General features: G+C 36.2%; 1 protein-coding gene across 1 annotated transcript in view; it reads left to right on the top strand.

The window, feature by feature from the left end:
- LOC116759361 (calcium-activated chloride channel regulator 1-like) overlaps positions 1-21,785 on the top strand; it is a gene marked incomplete at its 3' end in the record, with an annotated part of 89,845 nt that overhangs the window by 43,755 nt on the left and 24,305 nt on the right. The window contains 5 exon segments of the mRNA XM_032643077.1: positions 15,639-15,819; positions 17,356-17,496; positions 17,695-17,842; positions 18,601-18,709; positions 20,695-20,875. Of these exon segments, the coding sequence (XP_032498968.1) occupies positions 15,639-15,819; positions 17,356-17,496; positions 17,695-17,842; positions 18,601-18,709; positions 20,695-20,875 (760 nt within the window).

Genomic DNA, 21,785 nt, shown 5'->3' on the forward strand with positions numbered 1-21,785 from the left:
AAAGATACCCTGGGGAAAAAAATATTTTAACATATCCAATAAAGAACTTATAACTCAACATTAAAAATATAAACAACTCAGTAAAAAGTGGGCAATAGAATCTGAACAGATCTATTCAGAAATAGATCACCAAAGAAGATATACAGGTGGTAAATAAATAAGCACGTGAAAAGACAGGTTTGCCTGCAATAATATTACCATGATGTTCTAATGGTGATTTCCATTTTTTCATTCTTTCTATATTTATTCATTGCAATGCTTTAAATGAGATTTATCCTTTCTCCTTTCCCCCTATTTTTATTCATATCACATGGACTCAGAAATATTTATTTTATTCTTTAATTTATAATTGAATACTATCATTAATTTTAAAAATTGAGTTAAAATTCACATAATATAAATTTACCAGTTTAAATATTTTAAAGTGTAAAGCCTTAACTATACATTAAGTAGGCAGCCATGTGGTAATATTTGAGATTAGAAAAACTTTGTTGCTAGAATTAACTCCAGGTGCCATGGTCTTAAAAATCCTACCACTGAAGACATATTCTTTTCAATTGATTTTTTATAATGTAGAATGCAACTAATCCAATTCAATGTCTTTTAGTACATTCACAATGTTGTGCAACCATCATCATTATCTAACACTAGAACATTTCATCACCCCAGAAAGAAATCCTACACCCATTAAGTAATCACTTCCTATTTCTTCTCCCCTCCCCTAAGCCCCTGGTAATGACTAGGCTACTTTCTATCACCATGGATTTACTTATGCTAGACATTTCATATAAATGGAATCATAAAATACATGGCCTTTGTGTCTAGATTCTTTAACTTGGCATAGTGGTTTTAAAGTTCATTTATGTTATAGCATATAACAGTACTTCATTACTTTTTATGGCTGAATAATATTCCACTGTGTGGCTAAATCACATTTTGTTTATCTATTCATCAGTTGATGGACATTTGGGTTGTTTCCACTTCCTCAGGATACTTTTGCCCTATATAGCAGGGGTCCCCAACCCCTGGGCCATGGACTGGTACTGGTCCTCGTCCTGTTAGGAACTGGGCCTGCACAGCATGAGGCGAGGAAGCAAAGCTTCATCTGCCACACACCCCTCGCTCACATTACAGCCTGAACCATTGCTCACATTACCGCCTGAACCATCCCCTCCCACTGTCTGTGGAAAACTTGTCTTCCACAAAACCAGTCCCCGGTGCCAAAAAGGTTGGGGACTGCTGATATATAGAATTCTTAATCAGCAGGTTTTCTTCTTTCATCATTTTGATTAAATCATCCCACTGCCTTCTGGCTTTTGTGGTTTCTGATGAGAAATCAGCTCTTAATCTTATTGAAAAATTTCTTGTATGTTTCTCAGCATAAATCTCTGAATTTATTCTATTTAAGGTTTGATCTTCTTGGATATGTAGATTCATATCTTTCATCAAATATGGGCAATAAACTTCAAAAAACCCTTGAGCATTATCTACTCTAGTTGAACATATGTATACCCAATGACCCAGAAATGCCACTCCTAATTATATACCCCAAAATAATATGTGCACATGTGCACTAAAAGACTTGTTAAAAATGTGTTATTAATAAAAGTCAAATACTTTAAACAATTTTTTTATTGTCCACTCAGAGTTTACACAAAAGTTTATTGCAGTCTTATTCATAATAACCAAAAAGTAGGAGGAAAAAATAAATGTTCTTCTACTGGTAAATGGATAAGCAAATTGTAGTTTATTCATCCAGTGAAATTCTATTCAACAATAAATAGTAGTGAACAATATGCAACAATATGGATGAATCTCAAAAACATGCTGACTGAAAGTAACCAGACACCAAAAACAAAACAAACAAAACACCAAAAAACATAATGTACAATTCCATTTATGAAATTCTAGTAAGTATAAACTAATACACTGGCAGAAATTAGATTAGTGGTTGCCCAGGTATGTGGTTGGGAAAGGAGAACTGACTAAAAGGGGATACTAGGGAACTATTTGACATAATGGAAATGTTCTATACCTTGACTGTGATTATAGTTACATGGGTGTATAAGTTTTCAAAATTTACAGAAATGTATGCTGAAAATGGATACATTTTTGTATGTAAATTATACTTTAATAAAGTTGATTTTCTAAATAGATCATTCTAGCTACCACGAGGAAATTGGATTTTGGCCAGACAATGGTGGAAGCAGGTACACTAATTAAGAGGTTATTGCAGAGATAATAGTAGCTTGGATGAGTGTGGTAATCACAATGATAATAGTTAATGTGTATATGACATTTATTATGTGCCAGGCACTGTTCTCTGTACTTTGTGTGCATTGGTTTATTTCATCCTCCCACTAATCATATGAAGTAGGTACTGTTATTAGGTACTGTTATGATGTTAAAGTACAAAAAGCTTAAGTGACTTGTGTAGTAAGTAGAAAAGCTGGTAGTTTGGCTTCAATTCATACACTTAACCATTATGCTCTACTGGATAGATTCAGAACAAATTTTGAAGGTACGGTTGCCAGAAGTTACTGATATGTAAGATGTGCTATGCAAGCTAAAGAGAAGAATCAAAGATGATGATTCCATAATGGGATGAAGAAAACTGGGAAAGTATCATGATTGAAGGGTGTAAAATGAAGAGGCCTCCATTAAACAAGTGAAAGCAAAATTGGACTCTTGTGTTTGTTAAGCAAAAAAGAGCTTTGTTTCCAGGTGAAGCCTCTGAAGAAAACAAACCACTATCATTTGGGCTTTCCAAGAGCAAGTAGTTCAGGAAATGGTGGAATATCACAAGTGGGAGCATTTAGGGATTGACTGACCTATAGCCCAGAGTATAGTCATTGAAGTTAGGCTGTTGCTGCTGGGCTGGCTTTTAAAGGTGTAAGTCCTAGTAGGAAGTTGTCACTGATCCGCTGGGATGGGTATAACATCTGATCTGCTGTTACTGTTTACTGTGACCAAAGATCATCCATTTCTTTCTAAGGGAATAAGAATGTGTTATTGTCAAGAAATAAAAAAATACTTAAACTCTGTTTAGGACATGTCACGTTTAAGATACTTAACAGCCATGCCAATAAGGATGTCAAGAAGATAATTAGGTCATATCAATCTGGAATTTCCAGTACATACACATCAAGTCTGAGAGTCATCAGCCAAAAAGACTGGATGAGATCACCTTAAGGAGAGAAAGGAGCTAAACAGAGGCCTAGATGGGGAGAAGTCTCCAAATTTTGTAGATCAGGCACAGTAGGAGGAAAAAACAAACGTGTTTGAGAAGGATTCACCAGGAGGTCTGAAAAACTTTCTGAATATTCAACAAGGTATTTATAGAAAATAGTCAAGTATTTAAAAGGATATAATTGGAATAACTTTACCTGAAAAATTCTGAGCATTCCATTGCAAATAAGTTATAAATAAAGAAAACATGTTTATGGAAATGAAATATAATGATATCATTGAGTGCCCACTCCATGTCTGGCATTATATAGACACAGAAAGAGTGAGGTGGGTGAGAAGGTTTCTCTCAAAATGAAGGCTTGAATTTATCCTTGCATTCATTCTATCAAAAGAAATATTTAGCAAATGCCTTTGAAATACCTGACACATGCTTGATTAACAGAAATATAACTGAACAAGGTAAGCATATTCATGAAATCTAATGGAAAAGACAGCACCAGATACACCATTTTAGTGTATAGAGTGCTTTGGGTACTTAAATCATGAAGAACTAACCTAATCTAAGGGTCGTGGAAAGTCTCTCTAAGAAAGTAAAATTTTAGCTAAAACTTAAGAGGTGAGTAGAGATTCACCAAGAGGGTAGAAAATAATGTCCAAGGCAAAGAGAACAACATGTGCAAAAAGTTGGGGAGGAGATTCTCAGGTAGACTAGTCTGATCAGAGTGAGAGATGTGGCTGAAGAATTAAGTATGTGGATTTTAATGGGGTGGGGACCTTACAAGTCTCACTAAGGATTTTGGACTTTATCATAAAGTAAATGGAAATAACATAATCAGAGCTTGTTTTCAAAATCTCACTGTTGTAGGTGATATAATCTATATAATTAAAAGTGTCTGTGGGATCACAGAAGAGGAAAAGATCAACTGATCAGGTAGGCTCCCAAGGGAAAAAATATTTGAATTGAGTTTTGAAGCATGGGAGAGATTCTACCAGGCAGCAAAAGAGAAAAGGCATTCCAGGAAGGGGAAACAACAAGGGCAAAGACTCCAGTATACAAAAAGAGCTGGGCATGCTGGGGAACAGGAAGCAACCATGAAGGACTACAGCAGAAAGTGGAGAGAACATGGCAGAAAATAAGGCCAAGGGATTCATCCCTGACATCTATGTACTAATGGTACAGTATGGAACAAATACCATATATTTAAATATTTAAAAGTTATAAATCATGCTAACAAAATATTATATAAAATTTGTTCTCCTCTCTACATACCTTCATATTCAAAAATATGGTGAATAAGAGGTTGTTTAGTATAGGTGAATATGGTAAATTCACATTCATTCAGGCCTTTATTTACACTTAACAGTCCAAGTATTATTATATCTTTACAGGAAGTTTGCCAAGTCACCCAGTTCTAAATCAAAGTTCATTAACCATATGACTAGGAAAGTTACGTAAATCTTGCCAGATAACAGTAATTAACAGGCAAGCGCTGGGTTCTAGGCCTAGTTGCTTTTTTTTTTTTTTATGATTCTAGTAGTCACAGCATATCTGACAAGAGTAATCAGATATGGATATAAAACTGAAAAGTCTGTCAAACTCTTTACTAAATGTAAAAATTGTAAACTGCTTTTGAGTGAGGTTAGTCCCAGTGGAATCTTATAGGATCTTACATGGCATAAAAACAAATTCTTTACTACGTAAACACAATTATTTAATGTTTTGTGATTCCAAAGTCTAACAATATCACAGTTTCCTTCATCATTTCTGTTGATCCTTCCTCAAAATTCAATATTGCATGATGTCTGTATAGAAAAACATTACAGCACTAATTTAAAATTTAAGAATTTTAAAAAATCAGAATTATACTAAAGTTTGCCTTTGCTACAGTATTAATAAAACTTAGTATGCATTTTAGAAGTATAAGCAAGATTTCAAGGGAAAAGATTAATTTCCTGACAAAGAATTGATTAAAATCATTCTCATGATACCTAGCGTAATGTACTGTACATAGTAGGAATTCACAAACATCTATTAAATGCATGGCTGTTGAGTGAATTCTTATTCATTGATTAGTGAATATGTAACTCCTAAAATAATAATGCTTTCATACTGGGGTCTTTAGAGACCATTGATTCTAACACTTTCACTGTCAAGATGCAGATGCAGAAGCCCAAAGAAGTTTAGTAAGCTGCTCAATTTCATCCTTCTAGGTATTTCAGAATGTTTAAGTCACAAGTTTCAGTTTCTAAAACTACTAGAACAATAAAATAGGTGTGTGTTAGGCCATTGTTAGCCAAGTAGTACAAATTTTTGGACATCATAGGAAAGAGAGCATATGTAGCAGAAGTCTATTTATTTGTTTGTTCACCCATCATTTTATACATGTTGCTCCCTTAGAAGCTACCAGCCATCTCATAACCACTGATTGATCAATCTTGAGTCCTGAAACGTATTACCCCAATCCTTGGCCATAGTTGCTTGGCTTGGTTGTTGGGATCTTGCCGAAGCTAGGTCAAGCAAGTTTTTTCTCTGAGACTGTTTTAACTTCTCTGATGGAATAAGACAAAAGACAAAAGCTGTTGCTTACTACATTAACCATCACATGAAGGAAATCTATTTGAATTAAGAAAAAAAAAGTGGTCTCTGACCAGTAGTGCACCCAGATATCTGAAAGACACAAATATAAATCCTTTTTAGAGGGACTCTTTTTAAATTAAGACTTCAAAGATCTTCTGCAAATAAAGGGAAAATGAGCAAATGAAAAGTCAAACATCTCTAAACATAAAGAAAACAAGCCTGGAGGGATTTGAGAAGATGGCGTAAGAGTAAGACACGGAGATCACCTTCCTCTCCACAAATACAACCGAAATACATCTACATGTGGAACAGCTCCTATAGAACACCTACTGAATGCTGGCAGAAGGCCTCAGACCTCCCAAAAGGCAAGAAAACTCCCATGTACCTGGGTAAAGCAAAAGAAAAAAGAACAAACAGAGACAAAAGAATAGGGACGGGACCTGCACCAGTGGGAGGGAGCTGTGAAGGAGGAAGTTTCCACACACTAGGAAGCCCCGTCGCGGGCGGAGACTGTGGATGGCGGAGGGGAAGCGTCTGAGCCGTGGAGGAGAGCATAGCCACAGGGGTGCTGAGGGCAAAGCGGAGAGATTCCCGCACAGAGGATCGGTGCCTACCAACACTCACCAGCCCGAGAGGCTTGTCTGCTCACACACCGGGGCGGGTGGGGGCTGGGAGCTGAGACTCGGGCTTCGGTCTGATTGCAGGGAGAGGACTGGGGTTGGCTCCCTGAACACAGCCTGAAGGGGGCTAGTGCACCACAGCTAGCCGGGAGGGAGTCCGGGAAAAGGTCTGGACCTGCCGAAGAGGCAAGAGACTTTTTCTTCCCTCATTGATTCCTGGTGCGCGAGGAGAGGGGATTAAGAGTGCTGCTTAAAGGAGCTCCAGAGACGGGCGTGAGCTGCGGCTATCAGTGCTGACCCCAGAGACGGGCATGAGACGCTAAGGCTGCTGCTGCCGCCACCAAGAAGCCTGTGTGCGAGTACAGGTCACTATCCACACCTCCCTTCCGGGGAGCCTGTGCAGCCCGCCACGTCCAGGGTCCCATGATCCAGGGACAACTTCCCCAGGAGAACGCACGGTGTGCATCAGGCTGGTGTAACGTCACACTGGCCTCTGTCGCCGTAGGCTCTCCCTGCATCCGTACCCCTCCCTCCCCCCCGGCCTGAGTGAGCCAGAGCCCCCGAATCAGCTGCTACTTTAACCCCGTCCTGTCTGAGCGAAGAACAGACGCCCTCAGGCGACCTACACGCAGAGGCTGGGCCAAACCCAGAGCTGAACCCCGGGAGCTGTGAGAACAAAGAAGAGAAAGGGAAATCTCTCCCAGCAGCCTCAGGAGCAACGGATTAAATCTCCACAATCAACTTGATGTACCCTGCATCTGTGGAATACCTGAATAGACAACGAATCCCAAATTGAGGAGGTGGACTTTGGGAGCAAGATATATTATTTTTCTGCTTTTCCCCTTTCTGTGAGTGTGTATGTGTATGATTCTGTGTGAGATTTTGTCTGTATGGCTTTGCTTTCACCATTTGTCCTAGGGTTCTGTCTGTCCGTTTCTTTTTTATTTTAACTTCTTAAAAATTATTTTCTTAATAATTATTTTTTATTGTAATTATTTTATCATATTTTATTTTTTCTTTCCTTCTTCTGCTTTCTTTCTTCCTTTCTTTCTTTCTTTCCTTCTTTCTTTCTTTCTTCTATTTTTTCTCCCTTTTATTCTGAGCCGTGTGAATGAAAGGCTTTTGGTGCTCCAGCCAGGAGTCAGGGCTGTGCCTCTGAGGTGGGAGAGCCAACTTCAGGACACTGGACCACAAGAGACCTCCCAGCTCCACATAATATCAAATGGCAAAAATCTCCGAGAGATCTCCATCTCAACAGCAGGACCCAGCTTCACTCAACATCCAGCAAGCTACAGTGCTGGACACCATATGCCAAACAACTAGCAAGACAGGAACACAAACACACCCATTAGCAGAGAGGCTGCCTCAAGTCATAATAAGTCCACAGAAACCCCAAAACACACCACCAGATGTGGACCTGCCCACCAGAAAGACAAGATCCAGCCTCATCCACCAGAACACAGGCACTAGTCCACTCCACCAGGAAGCCTACACAACCCACTGAACCAACTTTGGCCACTAGGGACAGACACCAAAAACAATAGGAACTACGAACCTGCTGCCTACAAAAAGGAGACCCCAAACACAGTAAGATAAGCAAAATGAGAAGACAGAAAAACACAAAGCAGATGAAGGAGCAAGATAAAAACCCACCAGACCTAACAAATGAAGAGGAAATAGGCAGTCTACCTGAAAAAGAATTCAGAATAATGATAGTAAAGATGATGCAAAATCTTGGAAATAGAATGGACAAAATGCAAGAAACATTTAACAAAGACCTAGAAGAACTAAAGATGAAACAAGCAATGATGAACAACACAATAATTGAAATTAAAAATGCTCTAGATGGGATCAATAGAATAACTGAGGCAGAAGAACGGATAAGTGACCTGGAAGATAAAAGAGTGGAAATAACTACTGCAGAGCAGAATAAAGCAAAAAGAATGAAAAGAACTGAGGACAGTCTCACAGACCTCTGGGACAATATTAAACACACCAACATTCGAATTATAGGGGTTCCAGAAGAAGAAGAGAAAAAGAAAGGGACTGAGAAAATATTTGAAGAGATTATAATTGAAAACTTCCCTAATATGGCAAAGGAAATAGTTAATCAAGTCCAGGAAGCACAGAGAGTCCCATACAGGATAAATCCAAGGAGAAACACGCCAAGACACATATTAATCAAACTGTCAAAAATTAAATACAAAGAAAACATATTAAAAGCAGCAAGGGAAAAACAACAAATAACACACAAGGGAATCCCCTTAAGGTTAACAGCTGATCTTTCAGCAGAAACTCTGCAAGACAGAAGGGACTGGCAGGACATATTTAAAGTGATGATGGAGAGAAGCCTACAACCAAGATTACTTTACCCAGCAGGGATATCATTCAGATTTGATGGAGAAATTAAAACCTTTACAGACAAGCAAAAGCTGAGAGAGTTCAGCACCATGAAACCAGCTTTACAACAAATGCTAAAGGAACTTCTCTAGGCAAGAAACACAAGAGAAGGAAAAGATCTACAATAACAAACCCAAAACAATTAAGAAAATGGGAATAGGAACATACATATCGATAATTACCTTAAATGTAAATGGATTAAATGCTCCCACCAAAAGACACAGACTGGCTGAATGGATACAAAAACAAGACCCATACATATGCTGTCTACAAGAGACCCACTTCAGACCTAGAGAAACATACAGACTGAAAGTAAGGGGATGGAAAAAGATATTCCATGCAGATGGAAACCAAAAGAGAGCTGGAGTAACAATTCTGATATCAGACAAAGTAGACTTTAAAATAAAGACTATTAGAAGAGACAATGAAGGACACTACATAATGATCAAGGGATCAATCCAAGAAGAAGATATAACAATTGTAAATATTTATGCACCCAACATAGGAGCACCTCAATACATAAGGCAAATACTAACAGCCATAAAAGGGGAAATCAACAGTAACACATTCATAGTAGGGGACTTTAACACCCCACTTTCACCAATGGACAGATGATCCAAAATGAAAATAAATAAGGAAACACAAGCTTTAAATGATACATTAAACAAGACAGATTTAATTGATATTTATAGGACATTCCATCCAAAAACAACAGAATACACAGTTTTCTCAAGTGCTCATGGAACATTCTCCAGGATAAATCATATCTTGGGTCACAAATCAAGCCTTGGTAAATTTAAGAAAATTGAAATGGTATCAATTATGTTTTCCGAACACAATGCTATGAGACTAGATATTAAATCAAAAAAACCTAGAAACAAATGACAATGGAGACACAGCAACCCAAAACCTCTCGGATGCAGCAAATGCAGTTCTAAGAGGGAAGTTTATAGCAACACAATCCTACCTTAAAAAACAGGAAACATCTCGAATAAACAACCTAACCTTGCACATAACGTAATCAGAGAAAGAAGAACAAAAAAACCCCAAAGTTAGCAGAAGGAAAGAAATCATAAAGATCAGATCAGAAATAAATGAAAAAGAAATGCAGTAAATGATAGTAAAGATCAATAAAACTAAAAGCTGCTTCTTTGAGAAGGTAAACAAAATTGACAAACCATTAGCCAGACTCATCAAGAAAAAAAGGGAGAAGACTCAAACCAATAGAATTAGAAATGAAAAAGGAGAAGTAACAACTGACACTGCAGAAATACAAAAGATCATGAGAGATTACTACAAGCAATTCTATGCCAATAAAATGGACAACCTGGAAGAAATGGACAAATTCTTAGAAAGGCACAACATGCCAAGACGGAATCAGCAGGAAATAGAATATATGAACAGACCAATCACAGGCACTGAAATTGAAACTGTGATTAAAAATCTTCCAACAAACAAAAGCCCAGGACCAGATGGCTTCACAGGTGAATTATATCAAACGTTTAGAGAAGAGCTAACACCTATCCTTCTCGAACTCTTCCAAAATATAGCAGAGGGAGGAACACTCCCAAATTCCTTCTACGAGGCCACCATCACCTTGATACCAAAACCAGACAAGGATGTCACAAAGAAAGAAAACTACAGGCCAATATCACTGATGAACATAGATGCAAAACTCCTCAACAAAATACTAGCAAACGTAATCCAACAGCACATTAAAAGGATCATACACCATGATCAAGTGGGGTTTATTCCAGGAATGCAATGATTCTTCAATATAAGCAAATCAATCAATGTGATACACCATATTAACAAATTGAAGGAGAAAAAACATATGATCATCTCAATAGATGCAGAGAAAGCTTTTGACAAAATTCAACACCCATTTATGATAAAAACCCTGCAGAAAGTAGGCATAGAGGGAACTTTCCTCAACATATTAAAGGCCATATATGACAAACCCACAGCCAACATCGTCCTCAATGGTGAAAAACTGAAAGCATTTTCACTAAGATCAGGAACAAGACAAGGTTGCCCACTCTTATTCAACATCGTTTTGGAAGTTTTAGCCACAGCAATCAGAGAAGAAAAGGAAATAAAAGGAATCCAAATCAGAAAAGAAGAAGTAAAGCTGTCACTGTTTGCAGATGACATGATACTATACATAGAGAATCCTAAAGATGCTACCAGAAAACTACTAGAGCTAATCAATGAATTTGGTAAAGTAGCAGGATACAAAATTAATGCACAGAAATCTCTGGCATTCCTATACACTAATGATGAAAAATCTGAAAGTGAAATCAAGAAAACACTCCCATTTACCATTACAACAAAAAGAATAAAATATCTAGGAATAAACCTACCTAAGGAGACAAAAGACCTGTATGCAGAAAATTATAAGACACTGATGGAAAAAATTAAAGATGATACAAATAGATGGAGAGATATACCATGTTCTTGGATTGGAAGAATCAACATTGTGAAAATGACTAAACTATCCAAAGCAATCTACAGATTCAAAGCAATCTCTATCAAACTACCACTGGCATTTTTCACAGAACTAGAACAAAAAATTTCGCAATTTGTATGGAAACACAAAAGACCCCGAATAGCCAAAGCAATCTTGAGAACGAAAAATGGAACTGGAGGAATCAGGCTCCCTGACTTCAGACTATACTACAAAGCTACAGTAATCAAGACAGTATGGTACTGGCACAAAAACAGAAAGATAGATCAATGGAACAGGATAGAAAGCCCAGAGATAAACCCATGCACATATGGTCACCTTATCTTTGATAAAGGAGGCAGGAATGTACAGTGGAGAAAGGAAAGCCTCTTCAGTAAGTGGTGCTGTGAAAACTGGACAGGTACATGTTAAAGTATGAGATTAGATCACTCCCTATCACCATACACAAAAATAACCTCAAAATGGATTAAAGACCTAAATGTAAAGCAAAAAACTATCAAACTCTTAGAGGAAAACATAGGCAGGACACTCTATGACATAAATCACAGCAAGATCCTTTCCTAGATCCACTTCCTAGAGAAATGGAAATAAAAAGAAAAATAAACAAATGGGACCTAATGAAACTTCAAGGCTTTTGCATAGCAAAGGAAACCATAAACAAGACCAAAAGACAATCCTCAGAATGGGAGAAAATATTTGCAAATGAAGCAACTGACAAAGGATTAATCTCAAAAATTTATAAGTAGCTCATGCAGCTCAATAACAAAAAAACAAACAACCCAATTCAAAAATGGGCAGAAGACCTAAATAGACATTTCTCCGAAGAAAATATACAGGCTGCCAACAAACACATGAAAGAATGCTCAACATCATTAATCATTAGAGAAATGCAAATCAAAACTACAATGAGGGCTTCCCTGGTGGCGCAGTGGTTGAGAGTCTGCCTGCCGATGCAGTGGACACAGGTTAATGCCCCGGTCTGGGAAGATCCCACATGCCGTGGAGCGGCTGGGCCCGTGAGCCATAGCCGCTGAGCCTGCGCGTCCAGATCCTGTGCTCCGCAATGGGAGAGGGCGCAACAGTGAGAGGCCCGCATACCGCAAACAAACAAACACAAACTACAATGAGATATCATCTCACACCAGTCAGAATGGCCATCATCAAAAACTCTAGAAACAATAAATGCTGGAGAGGGTGTGGAGAAAAGGGAACACTCTTGCACTGCTGGTGGGAATGTGAATTGGTACAGCCACTATGGAGAACAGTATGGAGGTTCCTTAGAAATCTACAAATAGAGATACCATATGACCCAGCAATCCCACTATTGGGCATATACCCTGAGAAAACCATAATTTAAAAAGAGTCATGTACCAAAATGTTCATTGCAGCTTTATTTACAATAGCCTGGAGATGGAAACAACCTACATGTCCATCATTGGATGAATGGACAAAGAAGATGTGGCACATATGTACAATGGAATATTACTCAGCCATAAAAAGAAAGGAAATTGAGCTATTTGTAATGAGGTGGATAGACCTAGAGTTTGTCATACAGAGTGAAGTAAGTCAGAAAAAGAATGACAAATACCGTATGCTACCACATATATATGGATTTTAAGAAAAAAAAATGTCTTGAAGAACCTAGGGGTAAGACAGGAATAAAGACACAGACCTACTAGAGAATGGATTTGAGGATATGGGGAGTGGGAAGGGTAAGCTGTGACAAGGCACGAGAGAGGCATGGACATATATACACTACCAAACGTAAGGTAGATAGCTAGTGGGAAGCAGCTGCATAGCACAGGGAGATCAGCTCAGTGCTTTGTGACCGCCTGGAGGGGTGGGATAGGGAGGGTGGGAGGGAGGGAGACGCAAGAGGGAAGAGATATGGGAACATATGTATATGTATAACTGATTCACTTTGTTATAAAGCAGAAACTAACACACCATTGTAAAGCAATTATACTCCAATAAAGATGTAAAAGAAAAAAAGAAGCGAAGAAAAAGGAACGGCTAATAAAATTCTAAGGGAGTATCTACAAGGAGATTAAGCTACCAATTCACTGTATTCTTCAATTTAAAGTTTGTGTAACAGTTGGTTAAATCCAGCATAATCTCTACAGGAATTAACTATGACATCTAAGAATGGCTGGACTGTAGCATGAGTGGGTGTGTGAGGTTGTGATGTTTCATAAATCTCTGAATCAGTACACCATACCCATAGGTGAACTCTCAACATTTCCTTCTTTATATCTCACGTTACAAAGAATGGCATTTGCTTTTCATTCATTTTATGTAACACTTTGAAAGGTAGTATATATAAAAAATAATTTGCTATTACCTCAACACTTCTGTGAGGCATCCAGAAAAATATCTTTCAGGAGGAAGAGGCAACAGGAAAAGAATAAAGAAATAAGTTTTAATAAAGATCATGAAAAGAAACTTGGTTAGAGATTAAGTTTTTGGAATTTTATGACAATATGATTTTATACCTCTGTTGACCATTTCAGTTTCAGATACAACTTAAGAATTGTTTATTGAAAGGTTTTCTGTCACCAAAATTATCAAAAAATGAATAATTAAATTCTGAAAGACCTGTACTTAAGTTTCCATGGCAAAACAGTCATTTGAAAATTCCATTATTCAACCTAAAATTGAAACAAAATAAAAATTCTATTGATTTATAGCTATTAATTATAGCAATCCACATTCTCTTGGATCTTGTACTGTTAAGTACTAGTCTGTAATAGAAACAAAAAGAAACTGCTTTCAAAATAATTTTCTAGGCTGATACTCACTGATTCACCCTTTTGAAAAGTAGTGTATGTTGCATATACTTTAAAAACATGGATTCTGGAACTGGATTCATAGGCAGTGCCTATGTTTTACTATTTCTGTACTCTAAAGAGCAGAACACTGAGCAGTATGGAGATTTCTCAAAAAATAAGAAAAACAGAACTACCATATGATCCAGAAATTACACTCCTCGATATTTAACCAAACAAAAGAAAAACATGAAATAGAAAAGATATATGCATCTTTATGTTCATTGTAGCATTATTTACAAACGCCAAGAAATGAAAGTAACCCAAGTGCCCATCAATAGATGAATGGACAAAGAAGATGTAGTATATATATGTAATGAATTATTACCCTTAAAAAATAATGAAATCTTGCCATTTGTGACAACATGGTTGGATGTAGAGGGTATTATGCTAGGTGAAATAAGTCAGACAGAGAAAGACAAATACTGTATGATTTCATTTATATGTGAAATATAAAGAATACAACAAACCAGTGAACATAACAAAAAGGAAACAGACTCACAGATATAGAGAACTAGTGATTACCAGTGGGAAGAGGGAAGAAGGGTCGGGCAAGATAGGGGTAGGGGACTAAGAGTTACAAACTACTATGCATAAAATAAGCTACAAGGATATACTGTACAACACAGGGAATACAGCCAATATTTTATAAATGTAAATGTAATATAATCTTTAAAAATTGTGAATCACTATGTTGTACACCTGAAACATAATATTGTACAACTATACCTCAATTTTTAAAAAGAATCACATGACTGTTAAATGACAAAGGCAAGGGTCAGGTTTAGATTCATCTGACTCTAAAGCCAGCTTACAATGCTATGTGTACAACTATTTCAAGCTAAGGAATATTGGCAGATTTGTGTTCAATCCAAAAAAGAAATCTAATTGAAGCATCATAAGTTTTCAAGTTTTACAAGGACTTAAACCATTCAGTGCTATTTGAAAACTGAAATACCCAAGAAGTCATCAGAGAAAGTAACAAAAAAAAAAACATTTCCCCTTGACCCATAGCTGTTCCTAACCATTGTGCTTATAATATGACTCTCATCTAAAGAATAGAAATCCTAATTCACTGCCACTCCCACTCTAGTTTCTTTATTCATTTTTGGTTTGTTTTGTTTTTTAAACAAGCCTTTTTCATCTGTTATTTCCTGGTGCTTTTCATTTCAGTTCCTCATCCTTCCACAGAGCGCTTTTCTGTAAATAGATCCCAGAACTGGAAAATATCTAATACTATTTGATGATGATGACAATGAAGACAAAGAATGATCACCATGATGAGGATGATTACTACACAAACAATCTAAAAGAATTGCTCAATTCAATGAGTATTTAACACCTTAGCTGTCTTAGAAAGTATGATAAATGTTCAGCATAATCCCCATTGCTACTTAACAATTAAAGAACTCTTTAGAATAAGATAAAGAAGTTCATCAAAATATTTTAGTAATTATATATATATATATTTTAGTAATATATTTTTGCAAATATTTGGGTCTAGAGTCAAATTTCTGAGTTAAGCAGATAAATAAATACTCTCCTTACATTTCCAATAGGTTTATTGTAACATGCGAAAAAATGGTGCTCACTCTGAATGTTATTCTGTTCCTAACTTTGCATCTCTTGCCTGGAATGAAAAGCTCAATGGTAAATTTGATTAACAATGGATATGATGGCACTGTCATTGCAATTAACCCCAGTGTGCCAGAAGATGAAAAACTCATTCAAAACATAAAGGTAAGTGAAAAATTGATTATCCATTTATATTTATTTCATTGAGTATTTTCAACTCATGTTACCTAGGCACATACACACATTCACACAGTTATAACTTTCCAAAATTGCTTAGACAGTATTCGTCATTTACATAACATGTATCTAAACTGTCAAGATTAATATCTGCTTAGTTTAAATATTATGTAGTATATATTAATAGCATTAGTCATTCTCCAAATGAATTATTAAAAGGCCAAACTACTAATATTTGTCCAACTCATTAAGCTAAAAGAAAGACCTTTGAGCTACTGGAGAATTATTTTCAAATTTTATCTTTATGAAGTTACTTTTATAATGTTTCAATAACTAACCTCCATTTAAGCCCTAGAGGTTCATTATCATACATTTTTTTTCAGTTGTTCATATTGTTCAACTCTAAAAATTTTGAAATTCTTAGGTATCTGATCTTAAAGAAAATATTACTTATTTTTGAAGTTGACTTACTTCCTAATTTTATCTGGGTTAGTCATTATAATAAAATATTCTATATATAGCACTCTAATATATACTGTTTTCTTTGATCCTCTCAATATCCCTATGAGGTGGTCAAGAATAGAGATTATTAATTACCCTTGTTGTATAAATTGAGAGAAGTAATTTGTACAGTCATACGATAAGTAGCAAAACTGGAATTTGAAGCCAATGACCTACATATTTTTAGAAAATCACTGCTTGTTAAAACTTTGCCTTTTATGAACACATTCTTTATGAGAAGATAACTCAAAATAAATCTAGCAAAATGTTTTTTTTCAATTAACAACAGTATAAAATCTACCAAACTTTAAACTCCCAATCCCATTTTAAGCACCTCTGTTCAATTCAATAAGCAACTTGCCAACAGACTGCCAGTCTTAATCACCTTTATATCTCACCTAGCACCCTCACTCCCTGCTCCAACCCATAATGCTGAATGCAGGTCTGGATAAGTGAAAAATAAAGAATTGATTTCTAAGTATATAAAAATGAGAGTTTACAGGCATCTCTTGCCTTGAATGAAAAGCTCAGTGGTAAATTTTATTTACCAGACTAGAGAAATATAGTAAAATGTAACCTATTTTTCAGTTAGTCTTTGCCAAAATATTTGGGGAGAGGGGCTTAAATTAACTTTTTTTTTTTTTTAAAGATGATGTTGGGGGTAGGAGTTTATTTATTTATTTATTTTTGCTATGTTGCATCTTCATTTCTGTGCGAGGGCTTTCTCTAGTTGTGGCAAGCAGGGGCCACTCTTCATCGTGGTGCACGGGCCTCTCACTGTCACAGCCTCTCTTGTTGCGGAGCACAGGCTCCAGACGCACAGGCTCAGTAGTTGTGGCTCACGGGCCTAGACGCTCCACGGCATGTGGGATCCTCCCAGACCAGGGCTCGAACCCGTGGCCCCTGCATTAGCAGGCAGATTCTCAACCACTGTACCACCAGGGAAGCCCCTAGCTTCTTCTTGTTTGTACATTTTCATTTCATTGTGAAATTGTTACTACAAGGTATTTTTAATTTTTTCAGGAAATGGTAACTGAAGCTTCTACTTACCTGTTTCATGCCACCAAATGAAGAGTTTATTTCAGGAATGTAAGCATTTTAATTCCAATGACCTGGAAGTCAAAATCTGAGTACTTAATGCCAAAACAAGAAGCACATGACCAGGTAGAGTATTTTATCTAGCTCCTAAACTGTTTCTTTCTCCCTGTGATTTAAAAAAATTAATACTCAAATTTTTTTAGTAATTACTGATGACTACTTTAGTATCTAAATTAGTAATATTATGGGTCTTAATTTAGATGAAAAATTCCTTGTTTCTATTGCTCTTGGGATCTGTTTTGGCTTGTTTGTTCTGCTTTTTAGGCAGATGTCATAGTTGCTAATTCTTACCTAAAATATGGAGATGATCCCCATACACTTCAACATGGAAAATGTGGAGAAAAAGGACAATATATACATTTTACTCCAAACTTCTTGTTGACTAATAATTTGCCTATCTATGGGTCCTGAGATAGGGATATCTATTTTATACTTCTATTTTTATTTCCACTGGAAACAAATATAACATTGTGATTAATGGTATTTTTAAAAAAATTTTAAAGGAAAAAATAGTTGTTAATACCTTTGGAAATTTACTAGTTATGTTCAACCTAATTATATTTCTTTTTGTGTGTGTTTAATAATAAAATTAACCATTTATTGATACTAACTCATTTTAACTTCTTTGGCCTTATGAAAGTTGTCAATTTCTAGATTTCCTTGACCCAGTTAGGTTGAGGAAGGGAGACTTAAAATATAAGTAAAATAGTTAAATACAGGTTTCCCCCACTATCCAAAAGAAGCATTTCTATGAAAGCTTTCATAAGAATGTATACAGCAAAGAAGCAATTAGCTTAGGACACATCTTGTTAACAGATGAACAAAATGTGTCGAGATAAAGCACAGATGCTCACAAACACAGTTCAAATCTATGGGGTTTGAGGGTGAGATGCTGAGTGCGATTCCCAGGGAAGGAGCTTGGTGGTGCCATTCTTCCTGCTCTGGGTGTGTGCTGTTTGTAAAACAGCTGGCTGCGAAACAAATGCTGATTGCTATTTTTACTTTTCGCTTTTTTTCATAAAAGCAAAAGTCCTCTTCGAACTTCTTTCTGTTAGCAAAAACAGGTACTAAGGTCTTTCGTAAAAGTGAAGTGGTGTAACGTGAACTTTCAAAAAGCTGGGATACATGTATTGTAAACATAAATTTATAAGTGGCAATATTCTCTCATATGCAGAGTATTTGTCCATGAGTGGGCCCATCTCCGATGGGGAATATTTGATGAGTATAATGTGGACCAGCCATTCTATATTTCCAGAAGAAACACTATTGAAGCAACAAGGTATCATTCTATTGAACAAATCTGTTTTCAAAACCTTTCACTTATGACTTTTTAATTTTCTGTACTAGGCAAACAAAGGCTACCTCAGTGGTTGAATGCTCAGAGTTAACTGCAATATCCAACCTGCCCCACTATATATCTGTCCAACAATTTCTGGTATTACACCTTGGAATCAAGATGAATCAAAATTTGGGAAAATTTTCAGTATTCATGGGAGTTGTACTAAAAATATGTTATTGTCAGAGGAAAGAGAAAGAGAAACGTTGTACCCTAAAACTTAAGATATCTGAGAGTTAGAGTTCAAGTTCCTACCCAATCTTTTATTCCATTTGATTCATAACTTTTTAAGGTGAATCTGTTTCATTGAAATCAATTAAACTGTTAGAGCCTCATATTAAATATATTTATTTTTCATTTAATCTTGAGCTTAAGAAGTACTTTTCATAAGGATAAGTGAGAAAATTGATTTTTTAAGAAGTATAATTCTGGGTAGATTTAGACAGGTCCTATTTATGAATAGACGAGATATTTAAACTAAAAATGTCAAGCACATGGAGTAGTTAATGAGTATTAAAGAACAACAGAAATCAGTGTAATAGAAAATAAGTCTTTAGGATAAAAAACATATTAGGGAAAAGAGGTGTGGTAGAAAAATGCCTTTGTGTTGTTTGCTTTATCTCTCTTAAGCTGCCTAGAATCTTTCCCACAGAGGAGGCTTTCAACCCAGGACACTCATTACTGTCACCTCCTCCCACGCAACTCCTCCCAGCACCGACTCCCTTATTCAAACAATGCTTGTTCATCCTTCAGACTCAGTTTAAATGCTTCCTCCCTAAGTGTCTTTCCTCTCCCTCCATTTGGGGTTAGACACCCTTGACACTGTTCCCAAAGCAATGTACGTGGGCTTCTCTCACACTGGGCAGTAATTGTCTGTATTTTAAGATCCTTGAGGGCTGATTTTTTTTTTTAATCCCTTAGCCTTGGACATGGTACAAAGTAAAAGCTAAACAAAGAATGTATCAAACAACCAATTTTTAATAAATTAATGAAAATAAATAAGTTTCCTTATCAGTCATAAAAAGAGATATATTAGTAAAAACAAGTATCTAAAATAACATTTATTGAGCTCCTACTGTGTGCCAGGCACTTTGTTGGAGGCAGTGTAAGTTTAGTTTTCAGGCTTTTACTCTAGAGCTAACCCTCTTGGAAAACATGACTAACCATCTCCTTTAATCCTTGCAATACAAATAAATTTATTTAAATAGATTAATGTTTTGAAGTTTAATATTAACACAGAATGCGAGTAAATCCTGCAGATAAACAAGAACTCTTTTTATCTTTTACCCATACCCCACCCCACCTCATTCTCTGCCAGGGCCTTGACAATTATAAAGACCAAAAGGTTTGAATGCACAAGCATTTCCATGCAGGGTTTATTTTCATTTCTTCTTTCAATCTAGCTCAGTGATTTTCAAATGTAAATTGCAAAATGCTGTAAACACAAAAACCACACATGGTTTTGTATGTATGGTATACATGTATATATGTATACATCTATATAGCAATATGTATACGTGTATATATATATATGTATATGTGTACCATACATAAGAAATTTAAGAGGGTTTTAGGCATAATGTTGACTCTCCTCTCTCTGCTGGGAAGCAACTCCTCTGTATCTCTTAACTCAATTTTCACAACATCCTTGTGAATTAGGAATTATCATCTTAAACTCAAGGTCACAAGGATAATAGATATATTAATCATATTAATGAGCAGTAAACATTAAGAAATATGAATTAACATCATTGTTCTTGTTGAAATCATGGTAAATAGGGGGAAGACACTGCCTACTTTTGTCAAAATGGAATGTTGGTACATGGTCTAGAGCAATTATCACTGAGGGAATGATTTTAGGATGTTAATCTTTATTCATAATTTCTCTGGCCTTCATGTACAAATATAATCTAATTCTTTCATCACAGATGTTCAATTCATATTACTGGTATAAACGTGGTTTTCAAGAAATGCCAGGGAGGCAGCTGCATAACAAGGCCATGCAGACGTGACTCATAGACAAGGCTGTATGAAGCAAAATGTATATTCATCCCAGAAAAATCCCAGACTGCAAGGGAGTCCATTATGTTTATGCAAAGTCTCCATTCTGTAAGTACCTTCTTTTCCTAGTCTCACAAAGGAACCCTTTAGGAAAAATTAATTAGGGAAGCTGGATTTTCTACTATGAAATTATATATACCAATAGAAATAAGGGAAATTACTGAGACAGTTAATTAATAGCCATTTTATCCAGTCCTGTGTGTCCAGTCTTGTCAGGGTGTATCTGGAAATTATTCTACCCTTTCTTACTAGCCTGCTTTCTTTTTTCTTCAGAGGTAGAACTGTACCCTTCTCATTGGCATCACAGAATTTCTTATTACATCCCTTCCCTCATTTGACTTCTGTAGACTTGTGTCTAGAACTACAACCTTACTTTTAATTCTTTCTTCTAAGTGTTATTCATATTACTATTCCAAAGTAATTCATTCTGGGAAAATGAATTTGGGAAATTCAGCTTGGGAAAGTACTGACAGTCTCTACTTTCCATTATCTTCACACTGAAGCACACTAAGTTTTGCAAAGTGATATTGTGAAAACATAAACGGCTCTGTCTCTACAGAACAACAAAAGAGGAGAGGTTCACAATCACCAATCTGACCAATTAAAAAATAACAACACAATAATTCAGGTTCCAAAGCTAATGTTTGACCTGAAATATTTGGTTGAATGTATAAACCTCAGTAGATAAGAACAGGTGACTTGGAGTCAGACAGATCTGATGTCAAAACCCAGTCTGTAATTTTCGAGCTGTGTCACTCTGAGCAAACTGCTAAATCTGACATTTAATTCTCTGGTCTTTTAAACAGGAATTATAAAACTCACTTTACAGCGTTATTGCTGTTAGTTTTATAAGAGCTAATATAAATAAAGTACGATCACAGTGCTTAGCACAAGGTAAGTATAACATAAACTTAAAATTTTTAATTTTTTTAATTTATAAAATATTTGGATAATAGGG

The sequence above is a fragment of the Phocoena sinus genome, chromosome 1 (assembly GCF_008692025.1).
Source record: "Phocoena sinus isolate mPhoSin1 chromosome 1, mPhoSin1.pri, whole genome shotgun sequence".
Taxonomy (NCBI): domain Eukaryota; kingdom Metazoa; phylum Chordata; class Mammalia; order Artiodactyla; family Phocoenidae; genus Phocoena; species Phocoena sinus.